Genomic DNA, 19956 nt, shown 5'->3' with positions numbered 1-19956 from the left:
ATATAACCTTATTCTTCGAGTACCTGTTATAAAAACAGTCCCACAAAATGTTGCATCTATTTTTTATAACCTATACATAAATCTTTGCCAATAACACACCACAGAAACAAGCCGCCTCTTAGATCTCTCTGCAATATTCAACACATCGCAAAGGAAATTCTCGACAAATCTTTTACTCTGGCAACAATTTGAAAACCACCTAATTTCTTGGAACCTAATCTAATCGAAACGATCACCTGCGGATCATAAATCAAGATCGTGTGGAAGTGAACAAAAGGAGACAATAATTTCTTTACTTATCAAAATTTCTTCGGCCTTATCTTTGGTCAATTGTCAGCTAATTGTTATTAGAAGAATTATAATCTATAATCCTCTTATTACAACAAAAGTGAACAAATACAGAGTAGGTCCCACTTTTTTCTCTAGTTAATTGTATGACGAAACCTTTTGACAGCACAGAAATGGTGCATGACGTACTGAATTATGAATTAAAAAATTTTTAATATTTAACATTGAATTCAACTTTCACTGATATCGATCAACAGTATAAACGATTCAAAGCTCGTATTTATAGAACTGGAGACAGTGCACAAACCAGAAGCGAGCTTTTTTCTAGTTGAAAGCTAGAACAATGGAAAAAGCTTCAGAGCCAACTAGTGAAGGGTTAAAATAGAGTTTTCAAAAACCTATTAACTATTATGGAAAAAAAGAATTGTAAAATCCAAAATGTATAAGAGCTAAATTCACTTTTTAGAATTGAAAAATATTATCCGCTGAGCTCGTTGGCCTGCAATGTGTTAATACCAATGGAAAGCTTCCTCCCGCCGCGAATATATTTCAAAGGTGGTACTTACCAAATACCATTGCATAGGTACATATGAACATGCATACATATATGTATATGTAGTATATATTATCGCAAAAGTGTATTGAAGTTATCAGTAGAAAGAAAACCGAAATGCTTGTGAAATACATTCATAAAAAATAAAATTAAAAGAAAGATAAGCAGTGGGCCAATGCGATGTGTGTGTGTGTGTGTGTGTCTGCTAAAGTGAAATTGATTAGGGATATATTTAACACCGAAACCCTTTGGCAGACAGTTAACAAAAGGTGGTCGAGGCAAGCACAACATACCCGAACGGATCGCTAGACGACAATTGCAAAGGAATACCACAGAGATAGCCATGGGTAGTCATACATTTTTCACCACACTGATAGTGGCGGCACTCGCTCTCAGCCAGCTGGACAGCTGTCTGGCCATACGTAAGTTGGCCTAAATGGAATCGAACTTTTAACTACATTTTTTTTCTGCTAATTACTACAGAGTGCTATGACTGCAATTCAGGAAATAATGCAAATTGTCTCACAACATCAGCGGGTCTGAATGAAGTGGCCTGCTCAAGCAATTGTTTCACTTCTGCAGGTTAGTACCAACATATGACTCATGACTGATTATAATATACATATGTACATGTGTGTACATTGAATGGAAATATGTTTTTGTGTTTAAACAGCTTAAGCTGATCATCTCAAATGGAGTTTTATTGACAGAGTTAAGAACATATCAAGCCAAAGAGCTATCAGAGACCCGCTTATATTCGTTCTACTATTAAATAACCATTCTGACACACTGTGCAACAAAGATAAATTTTAATCAAGAGTAAGCTGTCGGGTGTCGGGTGTCGGGCTACGGCTATCGGCTAAGGCTTCGTGCTATCAACGATAGCTGCGATAAACGATTGATTATCTCATTGGGCTGTTGAAATTAAGTATTAAACTTAAACATATATTTACTTTCAGATGCTAACGGAGTTATAACTCGGGGATGCCTTGCCGAAAGCGCCAACTGTACTGCTCCACTGTGCAACAGTTGCAACACCGACAAGTGCAACACGAACCTCGTTTGCTACATTTGCACGGGCGAAAGCTGCAACGCACCCACCAACGCCACGCTGGGAGCCTGTGGAACTGCCGATGGTCAGTGCTACACGATCGGCACGAGCGCCGCTGACATGCAGCGCGGTTGCACCTCCGATACGGGAGCCAAGTGCCCGAAGGGCAGCGCGGACACCAACTGTGCCATTTGCCAAACGACTAATTGCAACAGTCTGCAATACGAACGGGATGCTGGCAGCTGCATTCAGTGCACCGATTGTGCGGGTGCCCAGGAAGCAAGCACTGCCAAGACGTGTGGCACTGTGAAGTACAACCAGGAGAGTCTCGGCTGCTACACGCTCCTCAATGGCACTGTCTCACGCGGCTGTATCACCACGGGACAGGCTGCCTGCACCACAGAGAGCAACTGCACAGCCTGCTCGGGGGCGGCATGCAATTTGGCGGCGCAGGGATTCCAGTGTGCTCAATGCAACACCCTCACAAATGACAACTGCAGGAAAGGCGTTGGCACTCCGGTCACATCATGTGCGAACACTTGCTTCTCCGGATATTGGAGTAAGTTTTAATTGTAAGCCATACTTGCATTAGCTAATCTTCTTTTTGCCAGATGGAGCTGGTATACGCGGCTGCTGGGATGACGCCAGCGAGCTGATGCAGTACCAATGTGTCAACGAGAAGAGTCACGATTGCTCGCAATGCCAAACAAGCCTCTGCAACGTGGAGCCCTTCTCTGGTGCAGCCACCATTAAACAGCTGGGTGTGGGTCTTCTGCTGGGACTCGCCCTGGCCCTCCGCTACGCCTTGTAGGCCAGCCGCTTGGCATTCTGTTTGTATTCCACAATGGTATCACAAAAACTAATTACGGCGATTGGCCTATGACTAATGCATACCCCCAAAGGAAAGCATAACATAATTATGATAACAGTTATGAATATTTGTCTAATCACAAATAAAAGTCTTGTACATAATGTATACAAAAATATTTGCAATCATGTTTTTTATTTTAGTTGTGCATGGCAGTTGCGCTTTAGGAAATTGGTGCTACCACGCCTTAACACTGACTAATTCTTGGAATACATCTTATCAGTGTGAAGACACAGCGAATAAACAGATAATAAAGATAAGTGTTTCTTATCAACTGATTAAGAATTCGCTTTGTTCTGCATTCTACATACTCGAACATGCAGGCCATAGATTCTTTGGTTTGTATAGTCATAGATTAATAGAAAGTAAAAGAATGATGAAAAATTATTAATCCAATTCTAAATCTTTTGTAGATTTGAGCATGAGACTATCAGCTTTATATCTTCTTGCTGATTTACATCATCCAAGATTGTCTGAAGTTATGTCTGATGCTACCCAATTGAACACTATAGCAAAATCAGCATAAATATAGCATCATTTTCCATGTTCATACATATGTAGATTTACTTGAGAAAATAATCCTTTGAATATGCATATTATTAAAACTTGTATTTATTTTCTTCGAACAGTATTTAGGAGTAATAAATAGTTTAATTTATCAGGAGCCAGATAATTGAAACTCTAACCCCCAAGTAGCTAACGTGTAATTTCCATGACTCAGAGGGTTCCCGGTGTTCCTAAACATTCGCCAAAGAACTGATTACACAAATGGCCGATATGATTGTGCCCATCAATGAGGCAGAGCTCGAATGAACGGGCATGGAATTGCAGTAATTTGTAGAGCAAACTGAACAAAATATATCTTCTTCGAGGCATAAATCCTCGGCATGGCCCACCGACTCGAATTCACAGCCTCGGACGATAATATTACTGGGCTCTAAAATATGGTATTGTGAATCACTCGATTTGGTATGAGAGCATTACACTTACTCATGTATACTGTGATGCAGGAATTCGGTTTGCCATCACTCCGATAGCATCTTGTTCGCTTTGTGGGCTTTTCCGAACATTTTCCACCTGCAAACGGATCACAAAAGAATCAGATTATGGGCATTATATTGGGTTTTTCTGCAATTGTTGTTGCTTTTGTGGGGTCAGGATATGTTTCAATATCCCTTAAATGTGAAACTGTAGTTCCTTCACTTCGGATGGCCAATAATCCCATCAAAGTATACCAGATAAAGAGTTGACTCAGCCACATTCTGTTCGATTTCTTCCTTTTGATGGTTGAGCCTAGACTGAAACAAAACCGAAACGAATTTAGCTTCCTACTTTAAGCAGTAAATTTCTTTAGCAAGAAACATTTATTCAATGCCACAAATTCTGTGGTAAGAATTTTCTCTCTGTTATAAATCGGAATGCTTTTTGAGATCTTTAAATGTCAATAAACTCTTCAGAAACTTTGGCAAATACTTCTAACAGCACTTAGCATCCAGTTAGAATATTAAAGTCAAAATCTATCAAAGGCCATCGCATTTTGTCTTTCCTTCATGTTTCTTGATGTGTCGTATTATGTACATTTATTAATCATTGCAAAGACACAAAAACAAATACGTACGATAATAAACTTTATACTCCATTAAGCTTTTTGACAAACAAAAGAAATTGATCTAATTGTGCGTGGCGTGGCGTGGCGTGGCGGGGGACGCCTTCCTTATCTTTTTTATCGATTTCAATATAATTTCAAAAAGTGCATGACTCAGAGTCGAGGGGTTCCTACATCGCCAGCAGACAACTGATTATAAAAAGCCAGCTCCCCAGCAGCGGGGCAGCAGCCGCATTGGACAGCGTCACCGCCTTGGCATTGCAGTCGTTCTCGTAGCACATTTCACAGCCTTTGGCATTCGATATGCAGTAGTTGTTGCCCGACTCCGCCAGCTCGGAGATGCAACCACGCAGCACAAGCTTCTCCTCACCTAAAGGATTGTTACACATTAGCTAAGACATTGAGAATTCATCCAGGGAGTACTTACTCTTGACCAGAGTGACGCAACCATTACGCTTGCCAGCAGTCGATGTGCATTTTGTTTTATTCGTTGGCTTCTCCTTGCAGTTGCCACAACTATAGCAACTTATTGTTGGAAATTGTGGCACGGTTGGAGGAGTAGGTGGTGTTGGGGGTTGTGTGCCAGCTGGTGGGGCTGCTGTTGTATCCTCATGGGGTGCATCGTCTTGGTAATCTTCAGCAGGAGCATCCGGAATTGATTCAGTTTCAGCTGGTGGCTTATCCTTATCGGTATTTTCGGTTTCAGTTTCCATATCTAAGGGTTTTGGATGAGCAGGAATTTCTGCTGCTTCCATTGGAGGTTCTGTATGTTCCACAGCAGGGGGATTATCAGAAGGTTCTTCCTTTTCCTTTTCCTTTTCTTCCTCTTTAGCAGGAATATCCTCTGTATCCATTGGAGGCTTCTCTTCTATTTGTGGGCCCAGATCTACATGATCTGTACCCATTGATGATTCCTCTGATTTGGCATCCCCGCTTTCGCTTCCTGTGGAGTTTTTATCATTTGGTTGCTCCATTTCCGATGGCTTCACTTCTGTTGGTACTGACGGTGTGGTTGCTGCCTCCATGCTAGACGTCTGCTCCAGGATATTATCCTCCTGAGCTTCGCTGCAATGCAAGAGGATCGTCAGTGCGATCCAGACAGCAATTTGCTTCGTCTGCATGGTGGCTAGTGATCTGTTCAAGCTTCGCGGATCGTCTGACTTTGTGGCAAAAATAAAGTTTCCACTTGAACTCACGGCAGGGGAGTATTATCTGGCAGAGTATCTTTAGCGATATCGGATTTATGCGCAAACTGTGGAGAGCTCTACAAACACTGGGAGTTGGTAAAGCCAATAAACTGCTGCACTAGATGAGAGGTCGTTGTCGTTGCCGTTGTCGTTCCTGTCCAGTTGCTGTTTTACTGTCAACTGAGAGTGGTTCCCACTAAATTGGCCTGGTCATGGCTATACTAGAATCCCTTGATTGTCACGCAATTATCCGAGCTCTAAATTAAATCGATATTCGTCCGGGCTGTGCGGAGGGGTACTGCCAGGCTTATGAGCCGCTCTCGACATCCCTGCAACCCCGACACTCCATCTGAATTATTGATGATGTGAACCTTTCGATGGCCAGATGGGTTAGCCCGATAATGGGGTCAAGGCATATACATATGTCCACATTATGGAGCATGTCAATTATACTATGCATATGCCAGAAGACAAACGTGCTTTGTTTTCCTTCATTCTTTTTTGGCCAACTAATAAAAGCTCTCTCCATGGCTTATCCTTATCACTTCAAGCAATGGCGCTCTATCATTTGATTATTCTTTCCATTGATAAGTCGTAAAATACTCGTAGATTATAAATTTCAATGTGCAAACAAAGCCAATGCATTTCTTGTTGGTTGTCAGAATGGTTCGTCCGGATACACCAATTCTGCTCCTCGTGGTGGGGTCTCTGCTGCTGACATGTAAGTCCGTTCCCAGGCTTTAATTCGTTTCCAATAATACGAAGACTTGTCGGTTCTAATAATAGGCTCGCTGCAGTTTGCTTGGGCCATTGTCTGCTACCATTGCGACTCGATTGCCTTGCCAGAGTGCGCCCAGACCCTGGGTGAGGTCGGGGTCTTGCCCTATGAGGATTGCACCAACCAGCTGTCGTGTGCCATGTCAATTGGTGAGTCCACCACCTAGACATTGACCTTCAATTGATTGGACCTCCCTTTGCAGTCGATACAATTACTTATCGTGGCTGTGGCTCGGATACCCCCACCACGGGGGCCACCTACTCAAAGAGCTGCTCCTCGAACCTCTGCAACGCTGGTGTCTATCCTCCTGGGCGCCTGAAGTGCCATCATTGTGCGGGTGTGAATTGTGTGGTGGCACCTGGTGCCAAGCCAAAGCCATGCCGCTACCATCACGAGGAGGATCAGTGCTACACCGAGGTGCTGAGTGCCACCGAGGCATATCGCGGCTGTGTCTCGGAGGGCAATCACACCGTCTCGAGTGCCGCCAAGCTGTGCGAGTACAACGGCTGCAACGATGAGCAGGGAGCCTGGACACAGACCTGTGCCACCTGCGACTCGAGCAGCGGTCGGGGCTGCAAGATGGATCTCTTTCAGGTGAACAGCGGCCGTTGCAATGTGAGTCTCTACGAGGAATGCCAGCAGGATGTGCTGCTCGGTGGGGAGGAGGACAAATTCTGTTTCAGCTATCGCAAGTTGAGTCGCGTCGTCAGAGGCTGCTCCACCGCACTGCCAGCAGAGCTGGAACCACTCCGAGACGAGCTGGACAAGTGCCGAACGGGAGACAAGTGCAATGCCGGCTGTACTCCCCAGCAGCGTTGCTTGACCTGCAACTCCGTGGATCAGGCTGCATGCCGCAGCAATGTGACGGCGGTCAGCAACAGCACGTGCGGCTCTGCGGAGGCGTCCTCCTGCTTTGCCTGCGAGTACTCCGACTGGAACATACGCAGGGGATGCGGTGCACCACCCACTGATGCGGGCATCCTCAATTGCTATGAATGCGATGCGAAGGGAGGCTGCAACAGTCGCGACTTTACGCGCTGCTATCGCTGCAGTTCGGATCAGGCGGGAGCGGCTTGCGCCAACTGGGAGCGACCCGGTGGCATATACATAGAGGAATGTGCCCAACCGGGCGCACCGTGTCTTGTGCTAACCCATAGCAATGGCACCACCGAAAGAGGCTGCCAGCGAGAGGATTTCAGCTGCACTTCGACGAGCAACTCTGCCTGCAAGAGCTGCAACGGCAGCTTCTGCAACAAGGGAGCCTTTCCGGAGCATCGTCTCTGGTGTCATCAGTGCACAGGCCAGCAGGCGGACTGTGAGCAAATCTCACGTGGATCCAATGCAATTCCATGTCCCGTGCAGCCCAACGAGCCGGAAGAGCAGGCGGAAGCCTGTCTGGAATACTACGACACACACAAGCAGCTGGTGGTGCGTGGCTGTAGCTCCAATCCCCAGATGTACTACGAGTGCCTGCTGCAAAGTGGCCACCAAGACGGTTGCCGGTTGTGCCACAATCATGCGTGCAATTCGAGCCCCGGGGAGGATCTGCGTGCGGACTCCAAGCTGGAAAGCAGAGCCCTAGAGCTCATCCTGGCCAAGAGTTCGTCTTCGTTTACTGCAACTCCACCTTTTGTGGTGTGTGTAATTTGGTCATTGTTTAGCATAATCTATATTGTAACTGCACGAAACTAAACTAATAAAGAGCCTCGCAGCGTTTCCAATCCATGCCACTGCGGCTCCTATTGGACCTTTTCGGGTGGCGTGTAGCCCGGATTCAGAGCGCGTCCGCGATGATTAAACGAGTAGAATGACGGGAAGTTGCCCAGTGTGTCCCAAGTCTTTTGCTGCATGTCCACAGTGGCACGAATCTCCTTGAAGTGGCCCACAACTTCAATGATGTTGTACACAACCACCACGAGACTGATGACAGTCTGCAGAATTAACTGAAAGCGAATAAAGATTAGTTAATGTGGGGACTGAGCATGTGTTGAATATCCCTCACATCCAATGGCAAACTATTCCACTCCTGCTCTGTCAGCCGCAAGTACGTGCGATCTGTGGACATAAAATATGGGTTAATTTTGATTTGTCTGCTGGTCCAAAGTTCCCCTTAATTGGGGTGAATATACTCACGGTGTGCTGCCGAAAAGGCGGCATGTGCTAAGCTGGCAAAGCCAGCAATCAGCAAAAGCTTGTTTAAAAAGGTGCTGCCCATTTTTGATTCAATAATTTAAGTTTTTACAATTTCAGGCAATAATTTTCCGTAAATTTGCTGATAATTCGGCAATGCGGTCACACTTAGGGTTGGGATGGTATATTTGGTATATTGGAAGTGTGAACGTGTTCTATTTTTGGTTTGTTTCTGGGGTATTTTTGTGCTCATTTTTGAAACGTGAAAGTGAGAGGACAGGAGACAAATTCCCACAAATTTCGCAATTCACAATAACATAATTCACAATGGAAACAACTCATCAGCGAGCGCAGCCATATTTTCAATTTGTTGGGAATTTCTTTTTTTATGACCCGACGAGTTGGCAACAGTGTCTCTGCGCTATCGACCACTATCGAGACTTTAAACCATCGACCATCCAACCATTCATGGCACCGATAGTGCCATCGCTAGTTCTCCTCTACTGCGATTTGCTTCTTTTTGCCGTTTCCCTTGCCGCTTCATTCGCTTTTCAAATTCCGTTTCGTTCGGACGTTCGCGCGCATTTTACAAACAAGCTCCAATCAGACAACAACAACACAAGAGAAGCTGCTATCAAACGGGTGTCCCGGCGTTTCATAATAAAAAATATCCTAAACTTCCAAGCGAATTAATTTGACAAGTTCCGAAATTCCTTTTTTGCACCACTCCCCCTCCTATCGCTGTGTGCTTTTTCGTGTGTGTATCCTGCCATCATCTCCTATCGTCCGTTCGAGTGTGTGTGTCCCCAGAGGGTGTGGCTCCCCCGTCGCCGTAGCAAGGAAAATAAATTCCAGCACAAAACAAAACAACATAAAACCTGACAAAAAATGTCCGTCTCTTCGAATGCCTCGTCGGCCTCGCGCAATGGCAGTGTGGATGATAGCACCACAACCAACACCACGACCACGACCAATACGGACAGCTCCGAGCTGACGCACATCCTGAATCGCCGGCAGGAGATCATGGACTCCCAGGAGGCCGGCATTGATGTGCCACGCACCTTCAAGGTGGTGAATGTCTACACCGAATTCCACGAGTTTTCGCGCAAGCAAATCAAGGACTACCAAAAGACCTTCAATACGTAAGTAAATGGACACCGCCGACACAGAAACAGACACGGTCAAGGCCGTAAGCACAGAAGAGCGGAAAGGGGTGGGCGCGTTTTCTTTTTCTTTCGATTTCCCTTTGACTGCGAGTGGTGTGGAGATTGTGCCTTGAGATGATTTTCCGCTAATGGGGTAGTTTTCAGTAGCTGCAGTTTTCCCATGTCCATTAGTCCAGAAGAAAACTCAAAACTCATGCGCCTAATGGGCAAATAAATTGCATTTAACACCAGACGAGATGGAGAAGTTGTGCTGCTGATGCTGGGCCTGTGTGCAATGGGGCATGACTCACACTCCAACGACGACTGTCACAGTCGCTTGATTATTCCGGTTGGGGTTTCAAGTCGAGTCGACTGGCGGATCCATGACTCAAGACTGATTTTTCAGCACAATATGTGTGAATATATCTGATTACCTCCCAACGACAATGTCAGGCACCGTCAAACACCTTCTGCCAAAATGATGGGGGTCGCTGCTGTGGTTTTCCTAGTCTTGTGGTTAATACCCCAAGATCTGATTACAACGTTTTGCCACCCCACCCGTCGTCGTCGTCGTAGTCCAATCAACCGCAGAATAATTGCGCAATCTGACTTTTGGTAATCTTTAGAATTTTTTCATTATTTAAATTTGTTGTGAGGAATGGAATGGCACGTAGCAGCGAAGAGGTCGGACTATGATGATAACGACTGGACTATCTCTAAAGCTCATCTGCCACTTTATCTGTTTTTTTTTTCAGCTGAAATATGCTTAGAACCAGAACCAGTTACTCAGAGTAGCTGATTCAATATTTTTCCATACTTCCACCTAAGTAAGACTGAATCACCTGTACGGCTGGCTGGCCAATTATAATCGCTGAATTGATTTCAGCCGCCTGTTTTGCACTTTCTTTTAGTCATATTGGAGACATAATATTGTTTCCAGACAAATTTTCAGCTGGAAATCACATACAGGTATCCCGGTGATACCTTCTGTGAATCATTGCCGCATTTGGGTCACTCCACATGCTCCAGTCATGGTGTCTGCATTGGCAAATTGTCAAAGAAGATAAAAAAAAACAGACCCCTTGGCAATCTCTGACTCTGCTCTGTGCTGCGCTGCATTATGGCACTGCCTCGTACGTGTCCCGCAATTGTAATGCCCCACAGAGACACAGAGCGCACAGACAACTCCAATCCGTCTGGTTAAGCCTCTGAGAATGGGCTCCAAACAGCAACAGCAACAATTTTTGGTCTGGGACTTAGCTAATGTCATGTATAAGGCGAATGGAATTGGGCATGGCCAAAAACAAGCTCTAAAATTGCTTAGGTAATTGCCTGTTTTTCTCGCTGTGTTGTGATTTTCCTTTTAGAGTGAAAAATAAAACATACTTTGCTGCAGGAATGATAATTAGTGAATGTTGCAGTTTATTCTTTAATATCTATGTAAATGGAAGGTTATTTATATTTTTAGAGGTGTGGCTATTGCAACACTATCAAAAAGAAACCAAAATTAAAATCCTAACAGACCCTATCTACAAGAAATTTTTATTGGTTTTGAAGAAGTTTTGTTCACTTAAAAGAACAACACCTGAATCCACATTAAATTCAGAATTTTCCAATAAAACTTAAGCTGTTAAAAGATCCAGAAAACCAGAGTCTACCTCTACTTTTGTAGTTCTTTTAAGTACAACGCAGTACATGATCTGTGTTTAAATAAACATCAGTTTAATCTCAATTTACATATCAACAACTTAATCCGAAGTCTAGTTCTACTGCCACTGACAAATGTCAACCCATTCGAACCCACAGCCACCGTTTAAACTGCTGCTTCATTTTCTGGTCTCTCTGTTTTTATTTAGTTATCCATAAACCGGCTAACGAAGCGTCTGCCTTTTGGCATTTTCAGTCACGTTAGGGTCGTCGTCGTCGTCGGCGTACCTTTTTATGTTCGTGGCAAGGGGATGGGGTTTGGATGTGCTAAACTTGCAAATTTAAAGCGCAACAAAAACCTGAAAATTCAACTAAAATATGCCATCAATTCAATGAAATGAATGCAAACAGTGGAACTGAGTCACGACTTCAATTTGTTGTTCGAAAACAAATTTTTGCCACTGATTCAGAAAAAGGAATGGCAAGTGAGGAAAGAATATTCCTGGAATTACCACCGAAATTTGGTAAACAATTGAATGCAAATATAAACAAAAACAACGTCATAGAACAATATTTTTCTTTAAGTTTGGGAAAATTAAACCGATAAGAAGGGGCGACCGGACATCAACATTGGACCCAACCCCAAATACGGTGTGTGCTAGGGTGATATGGCATATGGGGGTTTGCCCGCGCTCTGGTTTCATTTTTATCATCGTACACAAACCACACGCAATGTTCAACATTTTCTCATAGCGTCTTGCATTATTATTTGTGTGTGTGTTTCCCTTCGAATGAAATGATTTCCTGATTGTTTTTCCTTTATTTTTAATGCGCCATTTTCCGCACATTTTACTGCTGAAATTTATGAGGATGTTGGGCGAGGCAGAGAGACTTCCGCAAGGCGATAAACAGCAGAATTAAACAGAAAACGAATACGATTAAGAGGGCGAGTAGTACGAGTTTTTGTATATCGATTATGCATTAAATGACGCCTTTGGTTTCCACATCTTCCCCGGGGGAGTAAAGACTGTCTGACGTCTGGTTCTTTGCTGATAAGCATTGCAAATCCCTGACTAAACTTTGGTTGAAAACCCACCACCGCCACCCAACGATGAATGAGGATGATGATGTCCAGTAGTATGGCACTTCTCTTGTAAATTAAATGTAATTTTTGCATGCATGCTGCATGGAATATATGCCACATAATGTCTGCATCTAAGTGGGGAAAAAAGACTCTTTGTGGCCCCCCTTGTATCTGTGGGTGTCTATGTCGTCGCTCTGGTTACAATTTGAGTTCATGGACACGCACTTTACAATACAAATGAGGGTGGGCTTTTGTGGTAAAGAGAACTTTTAATTAAGTTGAATGTTGCCATTGCCATTGCCAGCACCACCAACGCAATCGCCACCCTATTAATGCAAGTATCACTGAGGCATAACCCCTTACTTATGTAGAGTTCCCTCCCGTGTTACGCAAATTATATGTTGCACAGGGGGTTGTTCCATTGTTGCATATTTCAGGACAATTGCAGCAAGTAGGTTCTTGAAATGAGTGCAAATACATGCCTCTTGGCATTTACATATATGCACATACAGTGGAAGCTCTCTGAGCAAACAGATGTATAAATGTATGTGCATATTTCTGGGTATTTAGTCTATCGATGAAATATGTACCTGTTCTGTAGCTGGTAATTTCAATAGATAAAATCGATTGTAAAAGCTCAAGTGGTGAACACTCCTTTCCATTCCAAATTTCCTTCAAAACCTTCTCTCTTTTGCATAGATCTTCCCTTAAAAAATATATATCCAAATCATAATCTATCCAAATATGTTCTCCTTCGAATCATTTTCCTCCTCAAACCCTAAATGTCCCCACCAATAGAGCTTTTACTGTACTTCTTCGTGCATTTGCAACGCGTATGCGAACACACCCAAAGTGAGCCGCAAATCTGCGCCTCCTCTAGGGTTCATTGACATTCAGTTTGTTGTTTGCATAAGTTTTGACGTGCAGCCGCAGCCTTTGTGCGCATTGCCACGGCCATAGACTCTATGGCATAGAGTCACATCTGCATTATCTGACATCTGACTGTGTGTCGATGCAGATTTGCAGGTTTTTGGCCAATCGATAACAATGCATTATCGTTTCCACAACACACTTCCGGGGCCACGCAGCCAGAGTCACTGCACAGCCTCCGCTAGTAATTATTTCCGCACACATGTGAGCAACGCGACCTTTGTTGCATTTGGCCAAAAATTGCTGGCAGATTGTGCCACGAGTTTTGAGTGGAACTGGAGAGCCGAGAGAAGCAGACAGTGGCTTTGTGGCGACCAGCAGTCTGGTTTGTTCAAACAGAAAACTGCAAAATAAATGAATTGAATGATAGAGGAGAACAAGGGACACACCGAAGAGTGCATGCTCTGAGCAGTCACAATTTAAGTAAGAGATACTGGGTAAATATTTTCTGTTCTTCACATATGAACACATTTCAATCCATTACCAACAGTTTAACTTCTACGAAACATGTTGCAATGGTGCAACTTTTTATGAAAAGAAACACATTTAGGAATCTACTATCGAGAAATGATTTCTTAAGACAGCTGTTCATATTGTATACGCGTGTATAGTGTATATAGTACCCAATTCTTATAAACAATATACAGATTGATTACTACAAATGTTTTTTAATGTAATATAAACCGCATGCTGACCAAGAAAATTCTGAATAATTCTTAAATTAAATTCTAGTTGGTCTTACTGTGAATGCCTGAAATCATTGGCAGGAAGATCCTCTTTAAAATATTAATTAGAAATCCTCTAAAATCAGTTTTTATAATTCATTCATCCTGTAAAGATTCCAATTCCATCTTTATCTTTCTGAGCGTTACAAGTATCTCAAAAATACGATTATACCCTTCATAAGTGTACAATCAAATAGTTGAACCAATGGGCAAACGACAAGAGCTTCTTTTCCTTCCTCCCTCCCCCCCTGCTGCCACAAGTCCATGTGCGTCCACTCCATCGATGGCTCATTGTGCGCATTTTGATTACATTTTACGCGCACATTGCGGTGAATGACAGTGACATCCCAGCAGTCCAGCAGACCAAGAGTCGGGCAGTCGCCAGTGTTGTTGTTCCGACTGTTGTCCACTCAATTGAGGAAATATCAAATTATGTGTTGGTACGAGTATGAACGACCAACGACTACGATCATCATTCATTGTGCCCCTCCAACTTGTTGCAATTAGTCATTGCATTTACAATTCACTCATTCACTCTTTGTTCAGTTGTTTGATTCGGCTCTCGGCTCTGATGATGCCGATAAGAACAGCAGCTCTACGATGAGTAAATGCCGCTGCTGCTACTGCTGCTGCTTCTTGCTTCCTGCAGCAAATACTCGTACTAAAAATAATCAGGCAATCCGACCCACGCAACGCCTTTTACCCCGGCCTACTACTGCCTCTATCCATTTGCTGTTGTCTGTTGTTTGCTCCAATTTCGAAATGTCAAAATGTGCAGAGTTTATTTTTGGTCTACAGTCCAATACACACATACTTTATGACCATTCTGTGGGGTGAGTAGGAGGGAGAAGATTGTGGAGTGTACGGGTTGAAATGATCAAGCATCTTTGGGGGTCTGAAAAAGGGAATGAACAGGGAATGAATAGCAAAATATGAAAGGATAACTTTGGGTGTAGCAGATAATGAACAAAATTTGGGAATAATTGTTATGATAGAGTACATTTAAAGCCTAAATATATAAGGATCTCCACACAAACTTACTGTAACTACATTTAAAAGAATTTCATGAACACATCAACGACCTGCCAGCACCAGAACCACCACAACAATCAATGTTTTCCTATTGATGAACAATTTTACATCTTTTACAAGCAGAAATATACGCGTGGATACAGGTGTACCAGTACCAGTGCTTCGTATATTGTATATATTTGTGTAGGCCATGTGCACAGGTTCATGTTTGGTTTCGAAATGAGTGCGAGACGATCCAAAAAAAAACCTCGACTCCGAGTCCGTTCGTGACGAGCGAAATAAACAAGCAATTTTGTATGCAAGAGACATCCACATCATACATACAACATTCATACAGTACCAGCACAAGTATTTCTCCTTCTATCGGGGTTACAATAATACAATAGATTAAAGACAAGACCCCTACCTCCCTTCCACCCCTTCCATATGATGAAACCTTCCGTGCAGTGCATTTCAAAGACTTACAAAACTAATAAAGCACCGTTACAATAAAGTTCAAGAACATGACGCGTTTTCTAACTGCAAACAAAACACACAAAAAAGAAGCAGCGAATATTATCGTTTTGTATGCGAGTATCCATTCATGTAGTGTGTGGGTCTCTGTCTCTCACTGTCTCCGTCCCTCTCTCGCTCTCCCTTTGGCATTAACCTGCTTCGAACATCAAAAGCTTGGGCAAAAAGCGAGACCAAACCAATTACAGTGTAACTTCTGTAACATGAACGAAAGTGCATTAGAAATTAACATTAGAATGGTGGGAATTTTATAGAAAAATATTTATAAGCTAAATATTTTGTGCAATTTTTCGGAAATTTGATCTAAAAAATGGAAATAATAAACAATTTTAAACTATTTCTTGAACTTTTTTTGGCTGAGATTTAATTTCTTATTCAATGTTCATGCATTAATTAAACCGAATGAATATTTGTATTCCATCTAGTAACCATTTAGTTACTCCATTCAAATTCGTTTACCTTTAAATGTAACTCAAAAATACATCCAATGATATGTCCTTTGCGGGTCAAATAACAATTTAATTTGCATAGTTTTTGTGTACATCAAACAAGATTTCAGCTGAGGACTATAACAATTTGAATAATTTGATTGAATGACCTTTGAGTTGCAGGGAAAAATATGTAAAAATGTTTGCTCATCTTGGAATAAATACTCTGAAAACTGTACGATCTTTAACTTCAATAACTTCCCTTTGGAGAGGTACAACTGTACGTTAAAGCATGGACAAAAGCGCTGCATTAAGTTGCTAATAAAGAAGAGTCTATGCGAGTACGAGCACTCCGTATGCAGTATGTTCGATAATTGCAACTTGTGGCGGTAGCAGAGCCCCAGAAGGCGGCGGCCGAGTACTCGAACACTTGCGAGTACTCGTAAGTAGAAGAAAATAACATGGATACATAGATAAAAATTTACGATGCAAATTGCGGCAATGCATAAACAACAACGAGCGAGCAAAGGAACGAACGAAAAACAACACTAACAATGGCCAGCTGACCCCGTTATTTGTTGAACTGTACACGAAATAACTATAAAGATAAAGGAAAATGAAAATCGCATGCCCTGCCACAACATGCAATGAGGCATAAAGATTGTTTAGGCCCATCAACACCCCACAGAAATAACTTGTTGGAGGAAGTGTGAAGTTTCGATTCGATTCATTGGAATGAAAACAATCGATAAAAATTAGGCTAAATGGGGGAGGGATACAGTGGATGGCCGAACGAGAGTTACCACACATTGACCACAGCAGGTGCCAAGGCTGAGAGACGTGGTACAGTCCCACACACACCCACAGAGACTCCCCGCTATATTGGCTGATAAATGGATAAATTATAATTCAATAAACAGAGATCTGCGTTAAATTAATTGCATTTAAACAGCTGGAAGTGACAGAAAGCGGTGAGACGTAATTTAAACGAAAGCAAAATAACAAACACCTCACACAACAAAACAGAAAACAGCATTGCCAATTGTCACATTGACGCAATCCAACAGAAATATTAAAGAAAACATGGAAAGAGAAAGAGCCATGGGAGAGTGCAATTGAAGTTAATTAAAGACGGCGTAACACTGCTGCAGACAGCCACAAATTAATTGCCCATCTTTGGCGGCTGTTAAAATACACGAGTGACACCTTTTCATCACATCATCACGCTTGAGAGATGATTCCCCTACCATCCGAGTAACCATCCAACCTGCCAACTCTTTTAATTACTTTCACTATCTGTTTCATTTCTTACCTCTCCTTAATGCCTTGCACAATCACGCAATTTGTCGATACAGAAACTCGCACTTGTACGGAGTACTCTTACTCTTTCAATTATTTATTATTTATGAAGATCCCCCCAAATGAGCTTTCCGTATGAAAGCGAAACTTTATTAATAGTTGTTTTTGTCTTTCTTGCTTTTTCTTTTCTTACAATTTATTTCTCTACTGTGGCCACCCGGCATTACGTGGCTTCTAATTGAAATCGAAACTGAAAGTTGAGTGACAGTGGAAGTGGAAGTGGCAGCAGCAGCGGCAGCGGCTGTTGTATCTATTGCCTAACGATTTGTGTAATGTTCATCTGTGGACTTGTCCGGGCTGAGCGGCTTCCTTGGCTGTTAGAGATCTGGTCTGGCCTTGTGTGGGGGGCCACTTGCATTTAAGTATTTTTAGCTAGAGAGCTGCAGGTTCCCGAACTAGTTTGACTCGTTTCTAGTTGTTGCTATCATCATCATCATCATCGCCATCGACATCCTTCAGTTGTTGGCGGCAAGGTCGAGTAAGCCTGTGCAACTTGTTTCCGCCAACATTGTTGTCTGATGTTCCCTCACTGTGCTCATCTGCCACAAGACTCGACTCCTCACGCGATCTGCTGTTTTCTCTTTTTTAATATATTACACAATTAGATGGGTAAATGGGTTTTTATTTACATTTTTATCCACAATTTCCTGCCCACATACTACCGAATATCACTGTCGGTAGTCAAACGGAAGCAAACGTTTGAACTTTTGACTTTGCCAAAAATTGTGTGTATGTGGCCAATGAACCCCATCCATAGGAAATGTATATGATAATGCCCTATAGATAGAGAGCCTAAAAAGACTTCATTTGTGAATGATTTGTCAACAAACAGCCACATTGCCACCAAATTAAATAAAGCAGAATGTGCTTTGGGGTTTATTGAGAATTGGTGCTGAAAATAAAGTTTTACCATCTATATAAAGCACTGTACACTGTGCTCTAAAGAGCAACAAAATATTCTTGAGTTGATGTTTCTGCACAAGAATCGTCTTTTGATGGATGTTGACTTCCGAAAACTGAATTTCTGTATGTGAAACTATGCTCAGCACCCTCAACCCTTTAGTTTTCTATGCTATAATTATAGTTTACCCTTTGCCATACCTTCAATTGAATCACTCTCCCATGGCTTTAACAGCTCGCTATCTCTGGTGTATTTTCTTTTTAATTTATGTTGGATTGCGTCAAAGTGACAATTGGCAATGCTATTGTTATCTTATTGTGTGAGGTGTTTGTTATTTTGCTTTCGTTTAAATTACGTTTAACCTTTGTCTGCAATTCATTAAATAAAGGTATATATTTATGAAATTATAATTGTTCAATTTAATAGCTAGAGCAGAAGGCAACTCCTTCTCTTTGGGTATATTTAGCAAAATAATTGTTAACTAAATAAATAAATATAAACCTTTCTAATGATTGGACTGGGGACTGTTTCTTATTAAATATATGTTGAAATCCAAAAGAAGCCCTTGCCCCCCCCAACAGAACTGCTTTCGTAGGCGTCATGGAACCGCTTGTTAATTTTATACTCTTTGTTCTTTATGTGGGGGCTTAAATTGCTTGGAAATTTAGCCTGAAATTAGGTTGCCAGCCCACCCATAGCCACCTCTGACCTCCGACGCCTGTGCCTGCTGCACCCACGTTTGCATTATCGATTGCATATGGCCCCAACACCCCCATAGTAGCAAATAGAAGGGGTCTCTCGTCTCGTGTCGCGTGTCTGTGGGTCAATGACACTTCTCCTCTAACGTTCTATCTATATTTATAATTGACTAATTGATTTGCATTTCTGTTTTGCGCTTTACTTTGCAGCTATGACACGGCTCGCGATGGTTTCTTGGACCTAAATGAGCTCAAGTTCATGATGGAGAAACTGGGTGCACCGCAAACCCATTTGGGGCTGAAGAAAATGATTGCCGAGGTGGATGAGGACAACGATGGCAAGATCTCTTTCCGTGAGTTCCTGCTGATCTACCGCAAGGCCCAGGCCGGGGAGCTGGACAGCGAATCGGGCCTGAATCAGTTGGCTCGTCTCACCGAAATCGATGTGGATCAGGTGGGCGTCAGTGGTGCCAAGAACTTTTTTGAGGCAAAGATTGAACAGCAGCTGAGGACGAACAAGTTCCATGATGAGATACGACAGGAGCAGGAGGATCGTCGTCGCGAGGAGGAGGAGCGTTTACAGCGCCGGCAGCAGTTCCAGCAACGGGCGGCGATCTTCCAATAAGGAGTTAGCCTCCCTCCCCTCCCCAACCCTTTTGTAGTCTAGCGCGTAATGCTTTTTTGGGCGTAGGTTAAAGAAAATGTGGAACTAATCTTAGGAGGAGCTGCAGGCAAGCGGCAGGCATTTTTCAAGCATCAAAGCACATCACATACGAGAACTATTGTAATCCAATATCCCATATTAATCGTCCATATCTATACATACATACATACATAACTACATGAAACATACATACCTACTACATAGATAAACGATCCATACCAAATGCCTAAGTTACATATACTATAATTAGTTACTTTGATTTAAGTGGGGAAAATGTTTTAGTTTTTTTCGTTTCTTTCTGTGTTTTTTTATATGTTCTTTGCAATTTTCTTTGTTTTATGTTTAGTTTTTAATTTCACGAACTTTTAT

The 19956-nt window shown here is 42.6% G+C and overlaps 5 protein-coding genes across 5 annotated transcripts; 3 read left to right on the top strand and 2 right to left on the bottom strand.

The window, feature by feature from the left end:
• The first annotated feature begins 1098 nt into the window (after positions 1-1098).
• Positions 1099-2878, top strand: LOC117582334 (keratin-associated protein 5-10). The gene is made up of 4 exons (XM_034269986.1): positions 1099-1263; positions 1325-1423; positions 1801-2451; positions 2504-2878. The coding sequence occupies exons 1-4, from the start codon at positions 1185-1187 to the stop codon at positions 2701-2703; spliced, it is 1029 nt and encodes a 342-aa protein (XP_034125877.1). The 5' UTR covers positions 1099-1184; the 3' UTR covers positions 2704-2878.
• Positions 2879-4326: 1448 nt separating this feature from the next.
• On the bottom strand, positions 4327-5570 carry LOC117581724 (predicted GPI-anchored protein 58). Its single transcript, XM_034269103.1, has 2 exons — positions 4794-5570; positions 4327-4736 (listed from the first exon to the last, which is right to left on the bottom strand). The coding sequence occupies exons 1-2, from the start codon at positions 5485-5487 to the stop codon at positions 4537-4539; spliced, it is 894 nt and encodes a 297-aa protein (XP_034124994.1). The 5' UTR covers positions 5488-5570; the 3' UTR covers positions 4327-4536.
• Positions 5571-6180: 610 nt separating this feature from the next.
• Positions 6181-8056, top strand: LOC117581722 (variant-specific surface protein VSP4A1). Its single transcript, XM_034269102.1, has 3 exons — positions 6181-6274; positions 6340-6480; positions 6534-8056. The coding sequence occupies exons 1-3, from the start codon at positions 6193-6195 to the stop codon at positions 8021-8023; spliced, it is 1713 nt and encodes a 570-aa protein (XP_034124993.1). The 5' UTR covers positions 6181-6192; the 3' UTR covers positions 8024-8056.
• On the bottom strand, positions 7943-8627 carry LOC117581726 (membrane magnesium transporter 1). Its single transcript, XM_034269105.1, has 3 exons — positions 8465-8627; positions 8334-8386; positions 7943-8274 (listed from the first exon to the last, which is right to left on the bottom strand). The coding sequence occupies exons 1-3, from the start codon at positions 8544-8546 to the stop codon at positions 8071-8073; spliced, it is 339 nt and encodes a 112-aa protein (XP_034124996.1). The 5' UTR covers positions 8547-8627; the 3' UTR covers positions 7943-8070.
• Positions 8628-9015: 388 nt separating this feature from the next.
• LOC117581725 (EF-hand domain-containing protein D2 homolog) lies at positions 9016-19882 on the top strand. Its single transcript, XM_034269104.1, has 2 exons — positions 9016-9603; positions 19134-19882. The coding sequence occupies exons 1-2, from the start codon at positions 9350-9352 to the stop codon at positions 19546-19548; spliced, it is 669 nt and encodes a 222-aa protein (XP_034124995.1). The 5' UTR covers positions 9016-9349; the 3' UTR covers positions 19549-19882.
• The last annotated feature ends 74 nt before the right edge of the window (positions 19883-19956 follow it).

The sequence above is a fragment of the Drosophila guanche genome, unplaced genomic scaffold (genome assembly GCF_900245975.1).
Source record: "Drosophila guanche unplaced genomic scaffold, DGUA_6, whole genome shotgun sequence".
NCBI lineage: Eukaryota > Metazoa > Arthropoda > Insecta > Diptera > Drosophilidae > Drosophila > Drosophila guanche.
Note: the sequence above shows the minus strand (reverse complement) of the source record. Positions and strands in the feature narration are given on the sequence as shown.

Excerpts from the sequence above, each read along its gene's own strand:
- LOC117582334 (XM_034269986.1), top strand. The coding sequence starts at position 1,185 with ATGGGTAGTCATACATTTTTCACCACACTGATAGTGGCGGCACTCGCT. Across the intron at positions 1,424-1,800 it reads CAATTGTTTCACTTCTGCAG|ATGCTAACGGAGTTATAACT; the intron begins GTTAGTACCAAC and ends ATTTACTTTCAG. Across the intron at positions 2,452-2,503 it reads TTGCTTCTCCGGATATTGGA|ATGGAGCTGGTATACGCGGC; the intron begins GTAAGTTTTAAT and ends TCTTTTTGCCAG.
- LOC117581724 (XM_034269103.1), bottom strand. The coding sequence starts at position 5,487 with ATGCAGACGAAGCAAATTGCTGTCTGGATCGCACTGACGATCCTCTTG. Across the intron at positions 4,737-4,793 it reads TTGCGTCACTCTGGTCAAGA|GTGAGGAGAAGCTTGTGCTG; the intron begins GTAAGTACTCCC and ends ACAATCCTTTAG.
- LOC117581722 (XM_034269102.1), top strand. The coding sequence starts at position 6,193 with ATGCATTTCTTGTTGGTTGTCAGAATGGTTCGTCCGGATACACCAATT. Across the intron at positions 6,275-6,339 it reads GGGGTCTCTGCTGCTGACAT|GCTCGCTGCAGTTTGCTTGG; the intron begins GTAAGTCCGTTC and ends TTCTAATAATAG. Across the intron at positions 6,481-6,533 it reads GTCGTGTGCCATGTCAATTG|TCGATACAATTACTTATCGT; the intron begins GTGAGTCCACCA and ends CTCCCTTTGCAG.
- LOC117581726 (XM_034269105.1), bottom strand. The coding sequence starts at position 8,546 with ATGGGCAGCACCTTTTTAAACAAGCTTTTGCTGATTGCTGGCTTTGCC. Across the intron at positions 8,387-8,464 it reads CGCCTTTTCGGCAGCACACC|ATCGCACGTACTTGCGGCTG; the intron begins GTGAGTATATTC and ends TTATGTCCACAG. Across the intron at positions 8,275-8,333 it reads GGAATAGTTTGCCATTGGAT|TTAATTCTGCAGACTGTCAT; the intron begins GTGAGGGATATT and ends ATTCGCTTTCAG.
- LOC117581725 (XM_034269104.1), top strand. The coding sequence starts at position 9,350 with ATGTCCGTCTCTTCGAATGCCTCGTCGGCCTCGCGCAATGGCAGTGTG. Across the intron at positions 9,604-19,133 it reads TACCAAAAGACCTTCAATAC|CTATGACACGGCTCGCGATG; the intron begins GTAAGTAAATGG and ends TTTACTTTGCAG.